The sequence below is a fragment of the Schistocerca cancellata genome, chromosome 2 (genome assembly GCF_023864275.1).
Source record: "Schistocerca cancellata isolate TAMUIC-IGC-003103 chromosome 2, iqSchCanc2.1, whole genome shotgun sequence".
In the NCBI taxonomy this organism is placed as follows: domain Eukaryota; kingdom Metazoa; phylum Arthropoda; class Insecta; order Orthoptera; family Acrididae; genus Schistocerca; species Schistocerca cancellata.
The window spans coordinates 711998704-712018025 of NC_064627.1; the positions used below are offsets into that span (position 1 = coordinate 711998704).

Sequence of the window (19322 nt, forward strand, 5' to 3'; positions counted from 1 at the left end):
AATATTTTTCTGAAGTTTCTAAGTGTGTGTTGGCACCCTAACATTACTACTTGATTGTTTCCTCAGTGAGTTGTCTCTTTTTTTTTTTTTTCAAAAATATTAATCAACCAAGACATATCACAACATACTATTAGTTAACGGGATGTCTTTAGAACAAAAATAACCTTTGTATTTATCATCCACATGGAAGTAGCACGCTCATGATTTTCTATCATAAAACAACACCATGACAATACATCTACATCTACATCTATACTCCGCGAGCCACCTTACGGTGTGTGGTGGAGGGTACTTATTGTACCACTATCTGATCCCCCCTTCCCTGTTCCATTCACGAATTGTGCGTGGGAAGAACGACTGCTTGTAAGTCTCCGTATTTGCTCTAATTTCTCGGATCTTTTCGTTGTGATCATTACGCGAGATATATGTGGGCGGTAGTAATATGTTGCCCATCTCTTCCCGGAATGTGCTCTCTCATAATTTCGATAATAAACCTCTCCGTATTGCGTAACACCTTTCTTGAAGTGTCCGCCACTGGAGCTTGTTCAACATCTCCGTAACGCTCTCGCGCTGACTAAATGTCCCCATGACGAATCGCGCTGCTTTTCGCTGGATCATGTCTATCTCTTCTATTAATCCAACCTGGTAAGGGTCCCATACTGATGAGCAATACTCAAGAATCGGATGAACAAGCATTTTGTAAGCTACTTCTTTCGTCGATGAGTCACATTTTCTTAGAATTCTTCCTATGAATCTCAACCTGGCGCCTGCTTTTCCCACTATTTGTTTTATGTGATCATTCCACTTCAGATCGCTCCGGATAGTAACTCCTAAGTATTTTACGGTCGTTACTGCTTCCAATGATTTACCACCTATGGCATAATCGTACTGGAATGGATTTCTGCCCCTATGTATGCGCATTATATTACATTTATCTACGTTTAGGGAAAGCTGCCAGCTGTCGCACCATGCATTAATCCTCTGCAGGTCTTCCTGGAGTACGTACGAGTCTTCTGATGTTGCTACTTTCTTGTAGACAACCGTGTCATCTGCAAATAGCCTCACGGAGCTACCGATGTTGTCAACTAAGTCATTTATGTATATTGTAAACAATAAAGGTCCTATCACGCTTCCTTGCGGTACTCCCGAAATTACCTCTACATCTGCAGATTTTGAACCGTTAAGAATGACATGTTGTGTTCTTTCTTCTAGGAAATCCTGAATCCAATCACAAACCTGGTCCGATATTCCGTAAGCTCGTATTTTTTTTCACTAAACGTAAGTGCGGAACCGTATCAAATGCCTTCCTGAAGTCCAGGAATACGGCATCAATCTGCTCGCCAGTGTCTACGGCACTGTGAATTTCTTGGGCAAATAGGGCGAGCTGAGTTTCACATGATCTCTGTTTGCGGAATCCATGTTGGTTATGATGAAGGAGATTTGTATTATCTAAGAACGTCATAATACGAGAACACAAAACATGTTCCATTATTCCATTATTATTGAACCGTTAAGAATGACATGTTGTGTTCTTTCTTCTAGGAAATCCTGAATCCAATCACAAACCTGGTCCGATATTCCGTAAGCTCGTATTTTTTTTCACTAAACGTAAGTGCGGAACCGTATCAAATGCCTTCCTGAAGTCCAGGAATACGGCATCAATCTGCTCGCCAGTGTCTACGGCACTGTGAATTTCTTGGGCAAATAGGGCGAGCTGAGTTTCACATGATCTCTGTTTGCGGAATCCATGTTGGTTATGATGAAGGAGATTTGTATTATCTAAGAACGTCATAATACGAGAACACAAAACATGTTCCATTATTCTACAACAGATTGACGTAAGCGAAATAGGCCTATAATTATTCGCATCTGATTTATGACCCTTCTTGAAAATGGGAACGACCTGCGCTTTCTTCCAGTCGCTAGGTACTTTACGTTCTTCCAGCGATCTACGATAAATTGCTGATAGAAAGGGGGCAAGTTCTTTAGCATAATCACTGTAGAATCTTAAGGGTATCTCGTCTGGTCCAGATGCTTTTCCGCTACTAAGTGATAGCAGTTGTTTTTCAATTCCGATATCGTTTATTTCAATATTTTCCATTTTGGTGTCTGTGCGACGGCTGAAGTCAGGGACCGTGTTACGATTTTCCGCAGTGAAACAGTTTCGGAACACTGAATTCAGTATTTCTGCCTTTCTTCGGTCGTCCTCTGTTTCGGTGCCATCGTGGTCAACGAGTGACTGAATAGGGGATTTAGATCTGCTTACCGATTTTACATATGACCAAAACTTTTTAGGGTTCTTGTTTAGATTGTTTGCCAATGTTTTATGTTCGAATTCGTTGAATGCTTCTCTCATTGCTCTCTTTACGCTCTTTTTCGCTTCGTTCAGCTTTTCCTTATCAGCTATGATTCGACTACTCTTAAACCTATGATGAAGCTTTCTTTGTTTCCGTAGTACCTTTCGTACATGATTGTTATACCACGGTGGATCTTTCCCCTCGCTTTGGACCTTAGTCGGTACGAACTTATCTAAGGCGTACTGGACGATGTTTCTGAATTTTTTCCATTTTTGTTCCACATCCTCTTCCTCAGAAATGAACGTTTGATGGTGGTCACTCAGATATTCTGCGATTTGTGCCCTATCACTCTTGTTAAGCAAATATATTTTCCTTCCTTTCTTGGCATTTCTTATTACACTTGTAGTCATTGATGCAACCACTGACTTATGATCACTGATACCCTCTTCTACATTCACGGAGTCGAAAAGTTCCGGTCTATTTGTTGCTATGAGGTCTAAAACGTTAGCTTCACGAGTTGGTTCTCTAACTATCTGCTCGAAGTAATTCTCGGACAAGGCAGTCAGGATAATGGCTCCAGTTCTGATTGTGTGACTATCCCATTCTATACCTGGTAGATTGAAGTCACCCCCTATTACAATAGTATGATCACGAAACTTCTTCATGACGTTCTGCAGGTTCTCTCTGAGGCGCTCAACTACTACGGTTGCTGATGCAGGTGGTCTATAGAAGCATCCGACTATCATATCTGACCCACCTTTGATACTTAGCTTAACCCAGATTATTTCACATTCGCATTCGCTAATAACTTCACTGGATATTATTGAATTCTTTACTGCTATAAATACTCCTCCACCATTGGCGTTTATCCTATCCTTGCGGTATATATTCCATTCTGTGTCTAGGATTTACTGTTCACTTCCGGTTTTAACCAACTTTCCGTTCCTAATACTATATGCGCACTATTTCCTTCAATAAGAGATACTAATTCAGGAACCTTGCCCTGGATACTCCTGCAGTTTACCAATATTACGTTAACTTTTCCTGTTTTTGGTCTCTGAGGACGGACGTTCTTTATCAACAATGATAATGTCCTCTCTGGTAAGCCGTCAGGTATTTTATCGTTTCGCCCAAGGGGGGGTCCCTCTAACCTAAAAAAACCCCGTGTGCACGCCACATGTACTCTGCTACCCTAGTAGCTGCTTCCGGTGTGTAGTGCACGCCTGACCTGTCTAGGGGGGCCCTACAGTTCTCCACCCAATAACGGAGGTCGATGAATTTGCAACCATTATAGTCGCAGAGTCGTCTGAGCCTCTGGTTTAGACCCTCCACACGGCTCCAAACCAGAGGACCGCAATCGACTCTGGGCACTATGCTGCAGATATTAAGCTCAGCTTGCACTCCGCGTGCGATGCTGGTTGTCTTCACCAAATCAGCCAGCCGCCGGAAGGAACCAAGGATGGCCTCAGAACCCAAGCGGCAGGCGTCATTCGTTCCGACATGTGCTACTATCTGCAGCCGGTCACACCCAGTGCGTTCAATAGCTGCCGGAAGGGCCTCTTCCACATTACGGACGAGACCCCCCGGAAAGCACACCGAGTGCACACTGGCATTCTTCCCCGACCTACCCGCTATTTTCCTGAGGGGCTCCATAACCCGCCTAACGTTGGAGCTCCCTATAACTAATAGGCCCACCCTCTGTGACTGTCGGGACCTTGCCGGAGAATCGGCCACTGGCCCAACAGGCGAGGCATCCTGTGGTGGCTCGGAAACGATGCCATCACCACTAGGAAGCACCCCGTACCTGTTGGAAAGGGGTAAGGCAGCTGCCACGCGGCCAGATCTCACCTTCGCCTTTCGGCCAGGCATGCGCGAGCCCACCACTGTCCGCCATTCACCCTGGAGTGATGGCTGACCGGTAAGATGCTCACTGCCGGAAGACGCAGCGACATCAGGGGTTCCATGTGATTCCAAGGCCACCGAAGTAGGCATAGGTCTCACCACAGTTGCCCGAACGCCACTACGAGCCGACGCCTGTGCCTCGAGCTCGATGAGCCTAACAGACAAAGCCTCCACCTGCCCCCGAAGAGTGGCCAATTCTCCTTGCGTCCGCTCACAACAACCACAGTCCCTACACATGACTATGTTTACCCTACCCTATACGGTGACAAATTCCCAAGATAATCTTCTGATGAGCTACTCTGATAATCAAGAAACACTCACTGAAATACGAGACGTGAAAACTACGCTAGGTTTTCCCAGAAAAACTATTTAAAAGCTAAGCGCAGCAAATAAGTACAAAAACGCTTTATACAAACAGTACTCGCTGCTGCTGGTGCTCTCGCTCTGGCTGTCACAAGACAAATATTTCTATATATTTTATTTATTCTTTCTAGATGCAGAAAATCCATTCATAATTTTTCACAATCATCAATTCTAATCAAAGACATGGAAGACACACCACAACCTGCTGGCGTTGCACAGCATTTATATACAAACATAGAAATTTATGATGAAAAACACAGTGTGATTCTGGTTCATTAATAATGTTATAATGAAAAATTACATATTCATGAAAACTTAAGTATAACAGTATGTTCTACAACAAAAAGTAAAATGTTTGACACACATTTTAATGTATTTTGAATTTCTGTCAAAAATTTGTAAAATACCGTATTAATTTTTTAATACTTACTTTTTAAAATGCAAGTTGCCACTGAAGTGCTTAATCATATTAATTACTACCATTTTCAGAGGCTTCAGTGCCAGAATTACGATACTTAATATCTAAATATTCTAAGAACAGGATTGCAACAAGTATCCACAAGTGAAATTCCCCTGATATTTCCGTGGTTTCCAGACAAGTTTTAGCATTTTTCCCTGACGAATTTTGAGATCTCAAGGCTAAAGAAGAATTATGTTGACAATCTATCTTCACAGCTATGGTAAAAGAATCAATAGTGCCAAATGAGGAAATAACTAAATACAACTCGCAAGTAGATGGTGTTTCTTAATGTGAGCAAAAATCCAAAGTACTAGCATCAACATCTTTGGTAATGACCTGTTTTTAGGTGGAGAAAGCAAGCCAAATGGTGTACATGTTTCATTAAGACCACCAATGTGGGTCCCCACCCCCAATAAAGCGAAACACATTTGGTGAGAAAAGTATGCATCTGTATGCAAAAGTATATATCTGTCACAAGACAGATTTAAAATACTTTAACTGATTTCAGAAATAACCTCAGGAAAAAAATAGATCTCTCAAAAGAAGTGTATAAGGCAGGGAAGAGTTGTGTAAACCAACAATATAGGTGACTGACAATAAAATGTTGGTTTTAAGTTATGTTCACTACTGTCAGTTATTACTGTGTCTAACACCTATTATTTCACTGGTATTATGTGATTTTTCCTTCAAGAAATATTTGAGTACATAGTGTACAAAGCACCAGCGACTGGCACAAGTTTCTTCTTCCTTACTTTCAAAGTGCCAAAATGTACTAGAATAATTAAAATGTCTATAAAATGCCTCACCTTGCAACGTACTTGTGGTGAGACAGACACAATTTCTGAAATACATTGTCCTGCCGAGGAGCACTGCAGTCCTGGGTCCTTGGATAAACAAGGAAAATCTGCTGCATTGTACCACACACAAACAGACCCGACCTGCAGGAGATCAGTGAGACTACGGTAGATCCGATGGGCAGGGCTTGCACATTAGTGGGTAACGAGGGGCTTCAGATCGGCAGGCCCGATCCTTTAGAGATACCTGCAGAAATGCCCTGAGTTTTTGGGCCATTGTGGAAGTCCATTCATGTGACCAGCTATTCACATATCACAGACACCATGTTGATGAAATGAGACCGTGGTGATCAATCCATGCAACAGATAACTTGCAAAAATACTCTGAGAATCACTATGAATGAGGATAGATAGCAACTCACCATAAAAATGGTCATTGAACCACTGACAGGCATGTAGAAAAGACAATCACACTCTCACAACTAAATTTTCGGCCATAGCTTTTGTCAGAAAACAAGAGCACACACACATTTACACAGTAAAACTCAGACACAACTCATGCACACATAACAGCCATCTCCGGCTGCTGCATCAACAATCTCTGAGAATCAGATCCACACAAATCGCTCCTCACACCTCGCTGCCTCTCATTGGCAACTGCTAGGCTAGTGGCAAGAAGTGGTGGCAGCGCTGACTGCAAGCTGAGGAGAACAATGGGAAAGGGACAAGCAGTAAGAATGAGGGAGTAGGAAAGTGACACAGACTCAATGATGCACGACACCTCAGTAAACAAACCATTTCATCTACTGAGGCAAAAACGAGATTTTTTCAGCCTTTTTTTTTTCAAAATTTCCCTGGTATTTCTCTGATTTCCCTGACAAGTTGGAAATTCCCTGATTTCCAGAACCTGCGGCAACCCTGAAGAACCATGTTGAAGATTATCATCTACTGAACTGTTTCCTATTTCAATACTTACCCTTGACATTACACAGTATCTTTTTAGAAAATCTACTCATTAATTTAATATGAAAATAACAGCACTACCGAAGTCACAGTAGTATTCTTTTCAATTTGACAACTTTGTTTTCACTAATTGCAAACTGGTAAATATGTTATTATAAGCTGCCAAAATTGTAATTTTGATAATAACATGGTTTTATTGTCAGTAGGCACTTAATTTACAATTCTTTCATACAGCATTAAATAATGAATGATCAATTTGACATATCATAGCAATAATACACACATCAAAAAAACTTTTGCATCACTCCGGTTCCCAGAACTCCTGAAGATAGACGTTGACTGTGGATATTGTACCACAGACACAGGCCCTTCGACTGTTCAGAGATGTCTCTAAACCTGCCCAAAGATGTAAACAACCATGCATGAGCAGCATCTATTAGACAGAGGGTGTCTGACAGCCAACCAGTTCCAGTCATTCCACCGGCCACCAGGAAGGAGGTACACGGCTCGTGTTGTCTGCAGTTCAACCATGCCTAGATGGTCAATACTGTGTTTTGTTCACATCCAAATTGTTACTCTGTGCCAGGAAGGGAAGTGTCCAGGCATCTCCGAGAGAACAAAAGCGATATTGTTTGGACATGGAGGAAATACAGAGAGACAGGAACTGTCAATGACATGCCTCGCTCAGGCAGCCCAAGGGCTACTACAGAAGTTGATGACCGCTACCTATGGATTATGGCTCGGAGAAACCCTGATAGCAATGCCACCATGTTGAATAATGCTTTTTGTGCAGCCACAGGATGTCATGTTACGACTCAAACAGTACAAAATAGACTGTATGATGCGCAATTTCAGTCCTGACATCCACGGCTAGGTCCATCTTTGCAACCACGACACCATGCAGCGCAGTGCAGATGGGCCCAACAACATGCCAAATGGACCACTAAGAATTGGCATCACATTCTCTTCACCGATGAGTGTCGCATATGCCTTCAACCAGACAATTGTTGGAGAATTGTTTGGAGGCAGCCCAGTCAGGCAGAATGCCTTAGACACACTGTCCAGCGAGTCCAGCAAGGTAGAGGTTCCCTGCTGTTTTGGGGTGGCATTATGTGGAGCCACCATATGGCACTGATGGTTATGGAAGGCACCGTAATGGCTGTATGATGCATGAATGCCATCCTCCGACCAATAGTGCAACCATATCGGCAGTATATTGGCAAGGCATTTATCTTCATGGACGACAATTCGTGCCCCCATCGTGCACATCTTGTGAATGACTTCCTTCAGGGTAACGGCATCGCTCGACTAGAGTGACCAGCATGTTCTCCAGACATGAACCTTATCAAACATGCCTGGATAGATTGAAAAGGGTTGTTTATGGATGACGTGACCCGCCAACAACTCTGAGGGATCTGTGCTGAATAGTCATTGAGGAGTAGGACAATCTGGACCAACAGTGCCTTGCTGAACTTCTGGGTAGTATGCCACAATGAATACAGGTATGCATCAATCCATGAGGACGTGCTACTGCATATTAGAGGTACCGGTATGTACAGCAATCTGGACTAGCACCTCTGAAGGTCTTACTGTATGATGGTACAATATGCAATGTGTGGTTTTCTTGAGCAATATAAAGGATGGAAATGATGTTTATGTTGATCTCTATTCCAATTTTCTGTACAGGTTCCGGAACTCTCAGAACCGAGGTGATGCAAAACTTTTTTTGATGTGTGTATAGAATTTGATACAGAAAGAAGATGAGCCATATGGTCTACAACACACTAAACAGTCCGACCAAGAAACTTAAGCTGGAGTCCAGGCAATTAACAGCATTTTAAAAGTTTTGCTACACTCATCTCATTGTAACGGGCACGTCCCCCTCTAATTTCAGTGCTGCCCACTGGTCAAAATGTAAAACACACACAGTTAAAATGTTGCATATGGTGATTCATATGCCAGAAGTATGATAGACTGAGTGGCAAGGGAGTACAGTTGTCCTCCTACTGCAAGATGAAGCCACACATTAATGGAAAGTGTCCAGGATGGAGACAGGATGACTTCATTCCTGTTGAGTGAACTTGCGGGATATACATCACACCCACATAGTTGGTTTCCACGACTACAGCTTATTGCACATCACTGGCAGCTGCCTCCTACTCCCACAGCATCAAGGATTTCTGACACAATGGTGAGATAACAGCCTGCAAGTGAACAGCATTTTGTGTCACACTGAGTTCCCTGCAAACCCCTTTCATTTCTGTGTCTGTGAGCTTATTTCCTTGAACTATTAAATGCTCTAGTGTCCAGAAGAATGATACATATTTCTCCTTCCATTGTAGTGGAAGGAGGGAATGATGTATGTTTTGGAATATTTTATTTTCTGTGTGCATTAGCTGCAGCACTTGTAGTGCATTAAGGCAGTCAGAGCAGATAAGAAACTTCTTTTTCTGATGACCTCTCATCTGCTGCAGTGCCTTCAGGAATATATACAACTCAGTACTAAATGCTGTAATGGTTGTTTCGAAGTTGAAACTTGAAGATATGGTAGGGAAAGGCTACTCAACAATGAAGGGAATCTCATTGTTTCAAGCTATCTGTACAGTTTAGACTGACACTCAGTATCGAACTAAGGACCATTTTTCAAACAATCTTAAAAAAGTAATTATCCCTTGTACATGTTAAAATCATTCTTTGTGGCCTTTGGCAACGTTTCTGGTGGCCAGCTGCAGTAGTTGTGACATTGTTTACTCATGCTGCTACCCACTTGCTCTTGTGACAGAGCATCTCTGACTGCGAGCTGGTTTTTGTTAGCTTTTTCTCTTGGTCTTTAGATACTATAATGTCAAAGAAATACACTAACTTTCACAAAGTTTAAACATCCATTTTCTTGCCTAGACTAAGTTGAGCTGGCTCTATTATGTAATGGGAAACAAAAAAATCTTAAGAAAAATTTTTCGCACAGTACAATGTCCATCCTAACCTTCATCTCTCTTTGTCCATCTCCTCCTTCTTTTCTCTGTGCATCACCTAGGCCTGCTTCTCTCTGTCACCGTCCTTGTCCCCCCTTTCTATCCATCTCCTTCCTCCTGCTCTCTATGTTCATTTCCTCCCCCCACTCTGTCCACCACACTCCCCCACCCCTCTGACATTGAACTTTGTTTATTTATATTGCAAAGGACACCTTAATTAGGAATTTAAGTTGGTTAAAATGAATAGGTAAATTGGTTGGAACCATTCGTACATGGGGTATGGGAGAGACCTTCACCGATGTTGGATATGTGAGAACAGTAGCTTCAGTGACAACATTTTGCATGGTTCTAATCTGCAAATGGGTAAAATTACTATTTTGGGATGGTTCAGATTCTCTGGTAGTATTCTAATCATAAGCTGATAAGTCATAAATACAACTTTCCTGTTTTATGTTAAAACTGTTTGCACAGCCGGTTTTAACTGCAATACGAGGCTGTTTCCTTTTATTGTCTCAACACTCATTCTGTAGTCAGCATTGTGTATAAGCCGAGAGATATTTCAATGCCTCACTGCTGGCATTTTTTCCCCAAAGAAATAAACCATGAACAAAAATCAATCAAATGTTTGTAACGCAGCAAATTACAATAAACTGACATCAGTTCAATCTTTGCAAAACACCAAAGATATGATCACCACCGATAACACACTGAAATATTGCTTTCTGTCATATTCATGTTCATAAAATATCTATTTTCAGTGTATAATTTGTTGTTATGAAAACATACAACAGCAGAACTGTCAACCTGAAAGTCATATTTTTTGTTATAAAAATGTGCGACAGTTCTGTCAAACAAACGATCACATTTCTTTCACTGAGATTTTCATACAAAAATACCATCTAAATTTCTGAATTTCCCCATGGCTTTTCCAAACATTTTTTTCATAAATACCTTGTGCTGATAATTAGAACACAATACAAAAAGAATAAGCCAAATTGGTCAAGCCGTTCTAAAGTGATGATATTTATACATGTGGCAATTGATTTTTATTCATATGTAGTATAAAAATATACACATAAAATTAGACTTGGGGGGGGGGGGGGGGGGTTCTTTCTTTACTGTAGTTAATTCTAAAAGAATGCTGTGCATTTTCAGAGGATGGAATTTTAGTCCAACTTTTGGGTAACATATTATGTGCTACACCCAATTCTAAATGAAAACCGTTTGCATATATTCTGAAAGATATCACTGCTCGCAAACAGATGTTACAGAGTTATTTGCATGGAAAGCCAACAATGGAATGGTTTGTAGGTGAAAAGGGGCTAAGAGTACATTTTGTATGTTTGTGTCACAATGAGGAGTTGCCGCCTGATGCTGAGTGGTGCCTCACCACCCTCAGAACAAAGTTTGGGAATGGGACCAGTCCCAAACGCTTCAGTGACCAATCTAGTATCATCATGGTGAACAACATTCACTATTTTCAATAACTCCATAGTCAACTTGGGATCATACAGAGATTTGATAAGTTTGGTCTGCTCTCCAAGCTCTGGGGCTAACACATTTTAAAATATTTTGAGCTGTGATGCACCTTGCTTACAAATCTTTCAGGCATGGCAGCCGACTAACCTTTTCATCAAAAGTAAGTCACAGAAAATTCACTGATTGTTTAATGTCTAAAATACCAAAAGTAGAAAACGGAGCATGGGTGTTCAATGACACACACACACACACACACACACACATTTTTAGTTGAAAATTTAAGACCTGTTTTAACTGCCCACTCAGTACATAATCTAATTGCCATTTCAGCTGGCAGGTGCTACTTGCAATGCTGGAAGAAAAGCTAAATTTAAAAAAATCGTTAACAAATAGGAAGCATTGGATGAAGGCTACTTAAAATGCTACCTTAAGGTAGTAGTATTGCTGACTCTGTGTTGCTTGGAGAGACTTGATATGGTTTTCTTTCTGTGGAAAATGGGGAGCCAAACTACAGCAATGATGCTGTTTCTAGTGTCTGGTCAGGAATAACACAAGTGTTCTGTAATATGATGTTTTACATAAATATGCAATCTTAAAAGATGTATCAGTTCGGAAATTGTGTAAAAATCATAAATCTTTCACTGCTGCATTAAAATCTTGTACAAATTTCACATGAATGAAAGTATCAACACAAAATGTCACACAGCACACCATGTCCACCTCTGGTGATCAATTGGCTTTCTTGCACAAGTGTTAGGTCCTGTGGCCATTTTATTCTCAGTAATGCTTTTGTGGATATATGTTCATGATACTGTCATACAGACAGACTAACATTTTGGCCACAGTTGCAAGGCATTTTCTTTAGTATGGTGTGTTTACTATCAAAACAGTGCCACTTTCAGGTCTTACAGAGTGTAATTTCATCATGCTCTAAATGTTTGTCTGTTAAGAATGCCTATGAATTCTATTTATGACTCTATAGCAAGAATGAGGAGGTGGAGACTTACATCCTTTATTGATAGTACTTATTTTAATGCCTATTGGCTGGTGTTGATGATACAGCATGCCATCAGCCATTATGTTTAATTCTAGACCCTATGGGGGCACACTTGCAAGTGCTATTAACCCACAGACCAGTTACACTGGTCAGAATATTTGTCTATGAAACATATGATCATATACACAGCAAAATTTTATTGAATGCTTGCATCTCAGATCTGATAATTACTGATTTGACACACCGTTGGTAGGTGTGTAAATGATTTAGAGTAGCAATTCTCTGTGAAAAGAAGAGTGGACACCAGAGTACATTAGTGTTGTTCATGTTTAGTGTTGTTAGGGCCTGACAGAGTATACAATGGGCCATGTACAGTGTCAGATAATGAGTGATGACAGTGAAGGACCTGGAGATGTCGTGTACTCATGGAGACAGTGTTACCAGAAATCAGACAGAGTTTGAAAGAGGCCTCATTGTGGATCTCTATTTGGCAAGTTGGACTAATCATGCAATACCCAAATTTGAGACACATTTGAATGTGATGATGGTCCAATGTTGAACTGTCTGAGAATGTGAAGGCAGGCATACTCGTCATAAAGTTTCTGGTCAACCGCATGTGGGCTTCACAATGAAAGAACACTACATTCTGTACAAAACACATTGCAACCCCTCAAAATCTGCACTTCCCATCCAAGAACAAGTAACGCACTCCCTAAAACTTTCCCAGAGAAGCACCCAGAAGACATGGTCAGTGGTAAGTGTGACTTCCTTCATACACATACACACCACTGACAGTTCTACATCTACATGGATACTCCGCAAATCACATTTAAGTTGCTGGCAGAGGGTTTATCAAACCGCCTTCACAATTCTCTATTATTCCAATCTTGTTAAGAATGCGGAAAGAACGAACAGCTGTATCTTTCTGTACGAGCTCTGATTTCCCTTATTTTATCGTGGTGATCGTTTCTCCCTATGTAGGTCGGTGCAACACAATATTTTTGAATTCGGAGGAGAAATTTGGTGATTGGAATTTCATGAGAAGATTCTGTTGCAATGAAAAATGCCCTTCTTTTAATGATATCCATCCCAAATCCTGTATCATTTCAGTGACACTCTCTCCCATATTTCGCAATAATACAAAACGTGCTGCCCTTCTTTGCACTTTTTCGATGTACTCTGTCAGTCCTATCTGGTAAGGATCCCACATTGCGCAGCAGCAGTCTAAAAGAGGATGGACAAGTGTAGAGTAGGCAGACTCCATAGGTAGATCTGTCACATTTTCTACATGTCCTGCCAATAAAATGCAGTCTTTGGTTAGCCTTCCCCACAACATTTTCTATGTGGTCCTTCAAATTTAAGTTGTTCATAATTGTAATTCCTAGGTATTTAGTTGAATTTACGGCTTTTATATTTGACTGATTTATCGTGTAACCGAAGTTTAACGGATTCCTTTTAGCACTCATGTGGATGACCTTGCACTTTTCGTTGTTTAAGGTCAACTGACAATTTTCGCACCATTCTTTTTGCAATTTGTTTTGATCTTCTGATGACTTAGTCAATAAACGACAGCGTCACCTGCAAACAACCTAAGATGGCTGCTCAGATTGTCTCCCAAATCATTTATATACATAAGGAACAGCAAAGGGCCTATAAAACTACCTTGGGGAACGCCAGAAATCACTTCTGTTTTACTCGATGGCTTTCAGTCAATTATTACGAACTGTGACCTCCCTGACAGGAAGTCACAAATCCAGTCGCATAACTGAGACGACATTCCATAAGCACACAATTTCACAATAAGTCACTTGTGTGGCACAGTGTCAAAAGCCTTCTCGAAATCCAGAAATACGGAACTGATCTGAAATCCCTTGTCAATAGCACTCAACACTTCATGCGAATAAAGAGCTAGTTGTGTTTCACAAGAACGATGTCCCCTAAACCCATGTTGACTGTGTGTCAATAAACCATTTTCTTCAGTGTAATTCACAAAGTTCGAACACAATATATGTTCCAGAATCCTGCTGCATATCGACATTAATGATATGGGCCTGTAATTAAATGGATTACTCCTACTTCCTTTCTTGAATATTGGTGTGACCTGTGCAACTTTCCAGTCTTTTGGTACGGATCTTTTGTTGAGCGAACGGTTGTATATAATTGTCAAGTATGGAGTTTATACATCAGCATACTCCGAAAGGAACCTAACTGGTATACAGTATGGACCAGAAGACTTGCTTTTATTAAGTGATTTAAGTTGTTTCACTACTCCGAGGATATTTACTCCTATGTTACACATATTGGCAGCTGTTCTTGATTTGAATTCTGGAATATTCACTTTGTCTTCTTTTGTGAAGGCATTTTGGAAGGCTGTGTTTAGTAACTCTGCTTTGGCACCACTGTCTTCGATAGTACCTCCGTGAAATAAATCTGGCACTCTTCCAAGTTCTCAACATCGTAAAAAAAAATTACTTTGTCAACGGAAAAGTTTAGGGGTACGCATCCCCCAGCGTTTCCCCAGAAAAACAGCACTGCTTGTTATTAACTCAGGATTATTTGTTGCTAAGAGGTCAAGTGTGTTTTCACAACCATTTACTATGCATGTGAGCTCATGAACTAACTGCTCGAAATAATTTTCAGAGTCAACAGAGGTGTCCAATCCCACCTGTCAGCTTTGACCTGTGATGTAAGGGTGTTGTGGTGTGTGACGTCATGATGGCACAGAGTTTAGTTTATGAATGATCACTGTGAAGGACATGAAGATGTCATGTATTCATGGAGACAGTGTTATCAGAAATAAAATAGAGTTTGAAAGGCCTCATTTTGGGTCTCCATTTGCCCAGTTACACTAACTGTGCAATATCCTGATTTGAGAGACATTTGGATGTGATAATGGCTCAATGTTGTGCTGTATACGAATACTCATCATCAAGGTTCTTGTCAGCCTTGTGAGGCCATCACAAGGAAGGATCACTACATTCTGTATCAAGCACATTGTAGCCCCTTGACATTTGCACATGCCATTCAACAACAAGTAATGAACTCCCTGGAACATACTGTATCATCCTTCACCATCAGCAGCTGGACTAAAGAATTACTACCCCGTAGGTTTGCTTTAACACAACAACACAAATTATTGCATTTGGTGTGGTACATTGACTGGGAAGCATGGACTGCTGATAAGTGATAACACACTGTGTTCAGCAATTAATCACAATGCTACACTACCGTGGATGATCACTGTCAGTGATTATGGTGACAACCTGGGGAGAGGTTCCATTGCTTTGGAGAGGCATAACAGTGTCACTCATGATGTTATGGTGATGGGAGCTATTGGCTATAATTCTAGGATGGGGCTGGTAGTGACTGAGGAAACTCTTACAGCATAATGGTACTTCACAGACATCCTGCATCTCATGTGTTGCCACCTCTCACACAACTGTAGCATCATGCCATTTTCAACAGGACAGTGCTCATCCACACAGGGCACATTCGCCTATGTGAACTGTCTGCATGATGTTAGATATCCCTCTGGCCAGCAAGACCACCGTACTTGTTCCCAATAGAACATTTGAGGAACCAGATTGGATGTCAACTCTGTGATGTCAAGAACCAATTATCACATTTATAGGCCATCATGCCTCGAGAGAGGATTCAATAACTTTTGACAATCTTACAAACAGAATTTGTGCACACACTCACACCAAAGGGGGTGTGACATCATACTGATAAGTATGACTCACACTGTGTAGTTCTTTGTTAATTTGACTTGAGTGTGTGACAACTGAAATAACTTTACTTACTTTCACAAAATGTTATGTTTCATTTAATTACCTTCTCCTTTTCTGTGTGCTTCTCTTTTTTTGTCAGGCCATGCGTTATTTGTGTTGTTATATTACCAGCTTGTCAAAGATCTTGCTATAGGCAACAGAATCTCACTGAATCTTATACACACAAGCAAAGTCTACATGGGAATTATATTTGTGTCTTATACTGTGGTTAGGGTAATTACAACTAATTTTAAACTGCTTTTCAATATCAGCTTCAAATATCAGTTAAGAAGATATGAATGTAACTATTTCCGGATGTTTGTAGTGCCCTCTACATGATGTGGAAACAAATATTCGAAATGACATTTTCATTACTCATTAATGCTAAATAATGTCTGCCCCCCGGTAGCTGAATGGTCAACGTGATGGATTGTCAGTCCTCTGGGGGTTCGATTCCCGGCTGGGTTGGGGAATGTTCATGCCCAGGGACTGGGTGTTGCGCTGTCCTGATCATCATCCTACCATCCTCACTGACTGCAGGTCACCAAAGTGGCGTCAAATTGAAAGACCGGCATCCGGCGAACAGTCTGCCCGATGGGGGGCCCTAGCCATATGATTAAATAAATAAATTAAATAAAAATAAATGCTAAATAATTTTTTTCTTTATGTAAGCTGAAGATGGAGAGGGAGAAGGGAAAAGAAAGTGAAGGGAGTACTGATGTCAGCTGCATTGGGACTTTATGTGGAATCAGCGGAGATGAGCGAAAATGTGTGCAGGACCAGCATCCTAACCTGTGATCTCCTGCTTACTAGGCAGTTGTGTTAACCCTGACACAGTGTTTATTGTGTGGACTACCTCGGCATTGCTCTGGGCTGAGCCACATTTCCACATAGAGCCACCTGTCCGCGGTGCCTGTCCATTCCCCCCATGCTCGCTCTACTGAGACTTCCACAGGAGGCTGGACGTAATTGTGTATCCGCATAGAGGTTGGTGGATTCATTGCCCGTTGAGGTGAATCAATTACATGACTGCATGGTATCTTGCTCTTTTGGACATGTCTGAAAGAACAGACACCACGCATTCATATAATGATATAAGTTTTTTCTTTAGCTGTAGTAATCAAGAACATAATTTCATAGAGCTAACCTAGGTGTAAGTAAAAAAAATTAGCTAGCTTTTCAGTTTGCAGATGAAAACAATCAAATTTCATCCACTACTAAACAATTTATTTACACTCAACCTCCTGATAATTTCTGTTGCTCATCTAGTCTTCACAAAATTTCAACTGTCTTTCCTTTCTTCTTCAACAATAGTTTGATAAGATAGTAATTATTCCAAATTGCACATGTTTTGTCCATCATGTATCTTATCATTATACTAATGAGAAAAGAAACTCATGCTAAATTTTAAAATATATTTTTACATGTAGATCTATAGCCGATAAGAAACAACATGACTGCTTTTATTTTTGAAGGAAAGCCGTCAGAAATTGGACTTGTGGCAGATATGGAGAATGTTGGAGGATGTGATTCAACGTCTACAGTGAGAGGGAACAACATGAAAGCTGCAGCTGTAATGTGCCAAAATGCACAAGAAGCTGCTTTTCTTTCAACTCCATCTCGAGTATCATTTGGCTGCAGGGAGGATATTAGCCCGTATGCTACTTTTCTGGTTCCCAACCATATCAACATTGATGGTTCAGATAAAGGATCCCCATTATCATCAGATCAATGTTTTCATTACCAGCCTTCTGAAAGAGTGAGTATTAACTGTGAACATGTTTTATAGTTTCTAACTCCACTGCAAACACAAATGAAATAAGAATAATATAACAGTTATTGAAAATTAAGGAAAAAATGTGTATTTTCAAAGTACAAGGATACAACTGGTTGCTCAGTAGTTACTATCAGGAGCCAAAATTCCAGTTCTGCAAGTAGATTTGAAAATAGAAAATGTTGGTGTTGTAGGTGCCATGACATCAGCTTATCATTATTATCAGTGTACCATCTCTGCTGCAATTACAATGTCAGTGTTAATGCAGTGTGTATCGGGTTATGGTAAAATGAGAGACTGGTTACTGTTCAACAGGTGTACAGTTACCTACACAGCAAGCACACTGTAAATTAATTTTTTCACCATAGATGTTTTTCATTAGTGATAAAGCATAATTACAGGTGACTGGAATTTACTGCTCCCTTTCACATGTTATGATGACAACTGGTTTTTCCTCTTTCTGCAAACAAAGGTTGAAATCAAAAATTTGGTTTGACTTTCACTACTCACTTTCCTACTCGCTTTTAGAACCCCAATTTTCACTGAACTGCATTTAGTTTTCATTAATTAAAACTTCCAGTCTATTAGTTATTTAGTTTTCATATGCCCTTCTGCTTAAATTTGTAAACCTTTGTGTTATACATATCTTCACACAAATTCTAATGTAGCTGCACTTGTGTGTGAACATTATGGTATGCAGCATATTGTACTTTGTGTATTGTTTTTATTTCTCCCCTTGCATTTTCCACTTATGAATGATGTAGCCTACACAAGATCAACTGTCAGTTTTCATACGAGTACAAGTTTCTCTTATTTTTCTGACATGGTCATTTTATGAGATGCGTGTAGGTGGAAAAATATATTGATGATTTTTCTTGCAATATATATTCCTCAAACTTCAAGAATGAACCATTACAGCTTGGACACAGGATTAGCCAAGAGTGAGCTTCTTAGAGGAGGATGTACCTTTTTTTTAAGACAAAGTTGACTATGGCACCATCCTAATCAGTTTACCTGAAGACAGTGCCCGGTAAGCCAACTCGGACACATTTTTTAATTCACTGTAGCCACTTTGTGATATTTTTACAGAAATCTTTTGAACTGCCTATTAAGATTATCAGTCTGATATAAATTAATGCTCATGGCCAATTGCTTTTGTTTCTGATATTTCTGATAATGAGGAACTTGATTCAATGAAGCTCTTTCTTTTTCACTTTAGGGACTAATGAGCTTCATTATTCCATAATTGTAGTACTAATAACACTATTACTTTACTGTTGTCACTGTTTTCTATCTTCCACATTTGACAGTTTTTGATAATGAGACATTTTTGTCATGAAGTTCTTTCAGAACTAAAATCTGTTGTTGTGAGTAAACGGCACAGAGACTTCATTTATTCCTTTTGCAGTCACATTTGCTGTATCTAAATTAAAGCCTACAGTTTCAACAAGTTCAAACTTTCGTATGTTAGCATACCAACACTGCAAATTAGATGCACTGATTTAATTGCTTGTCAGAAGTTGATTGTATCAATTGTCTAGACATTTGATC

At 40.4% G+C, this 19322-nt stretch overlaps 1 protein-coding gene across 1 annotated transcript in view; it reads left to right on the plus strand.

Annotated features, from left to right (window-relative positions):
• Positions 1-19322, plus strand: part of LOC126158058 (Down syndrome cell adhesion molecule-like protein Dscam2) — a 222721-nt gene that overhangs the window by 193423 nt on the left and 9976 nt on the right. Inside the window, exon 23 of the mRNA XM_049916417.1 lies at positions 17473-17756. Coding sequence (XP_049772374.1) covers positions 17473-17756 — 284 coding nt within the window. The remainder of the gene's footprint in view (positions 1-17472; positions 17757-19322) is intronic.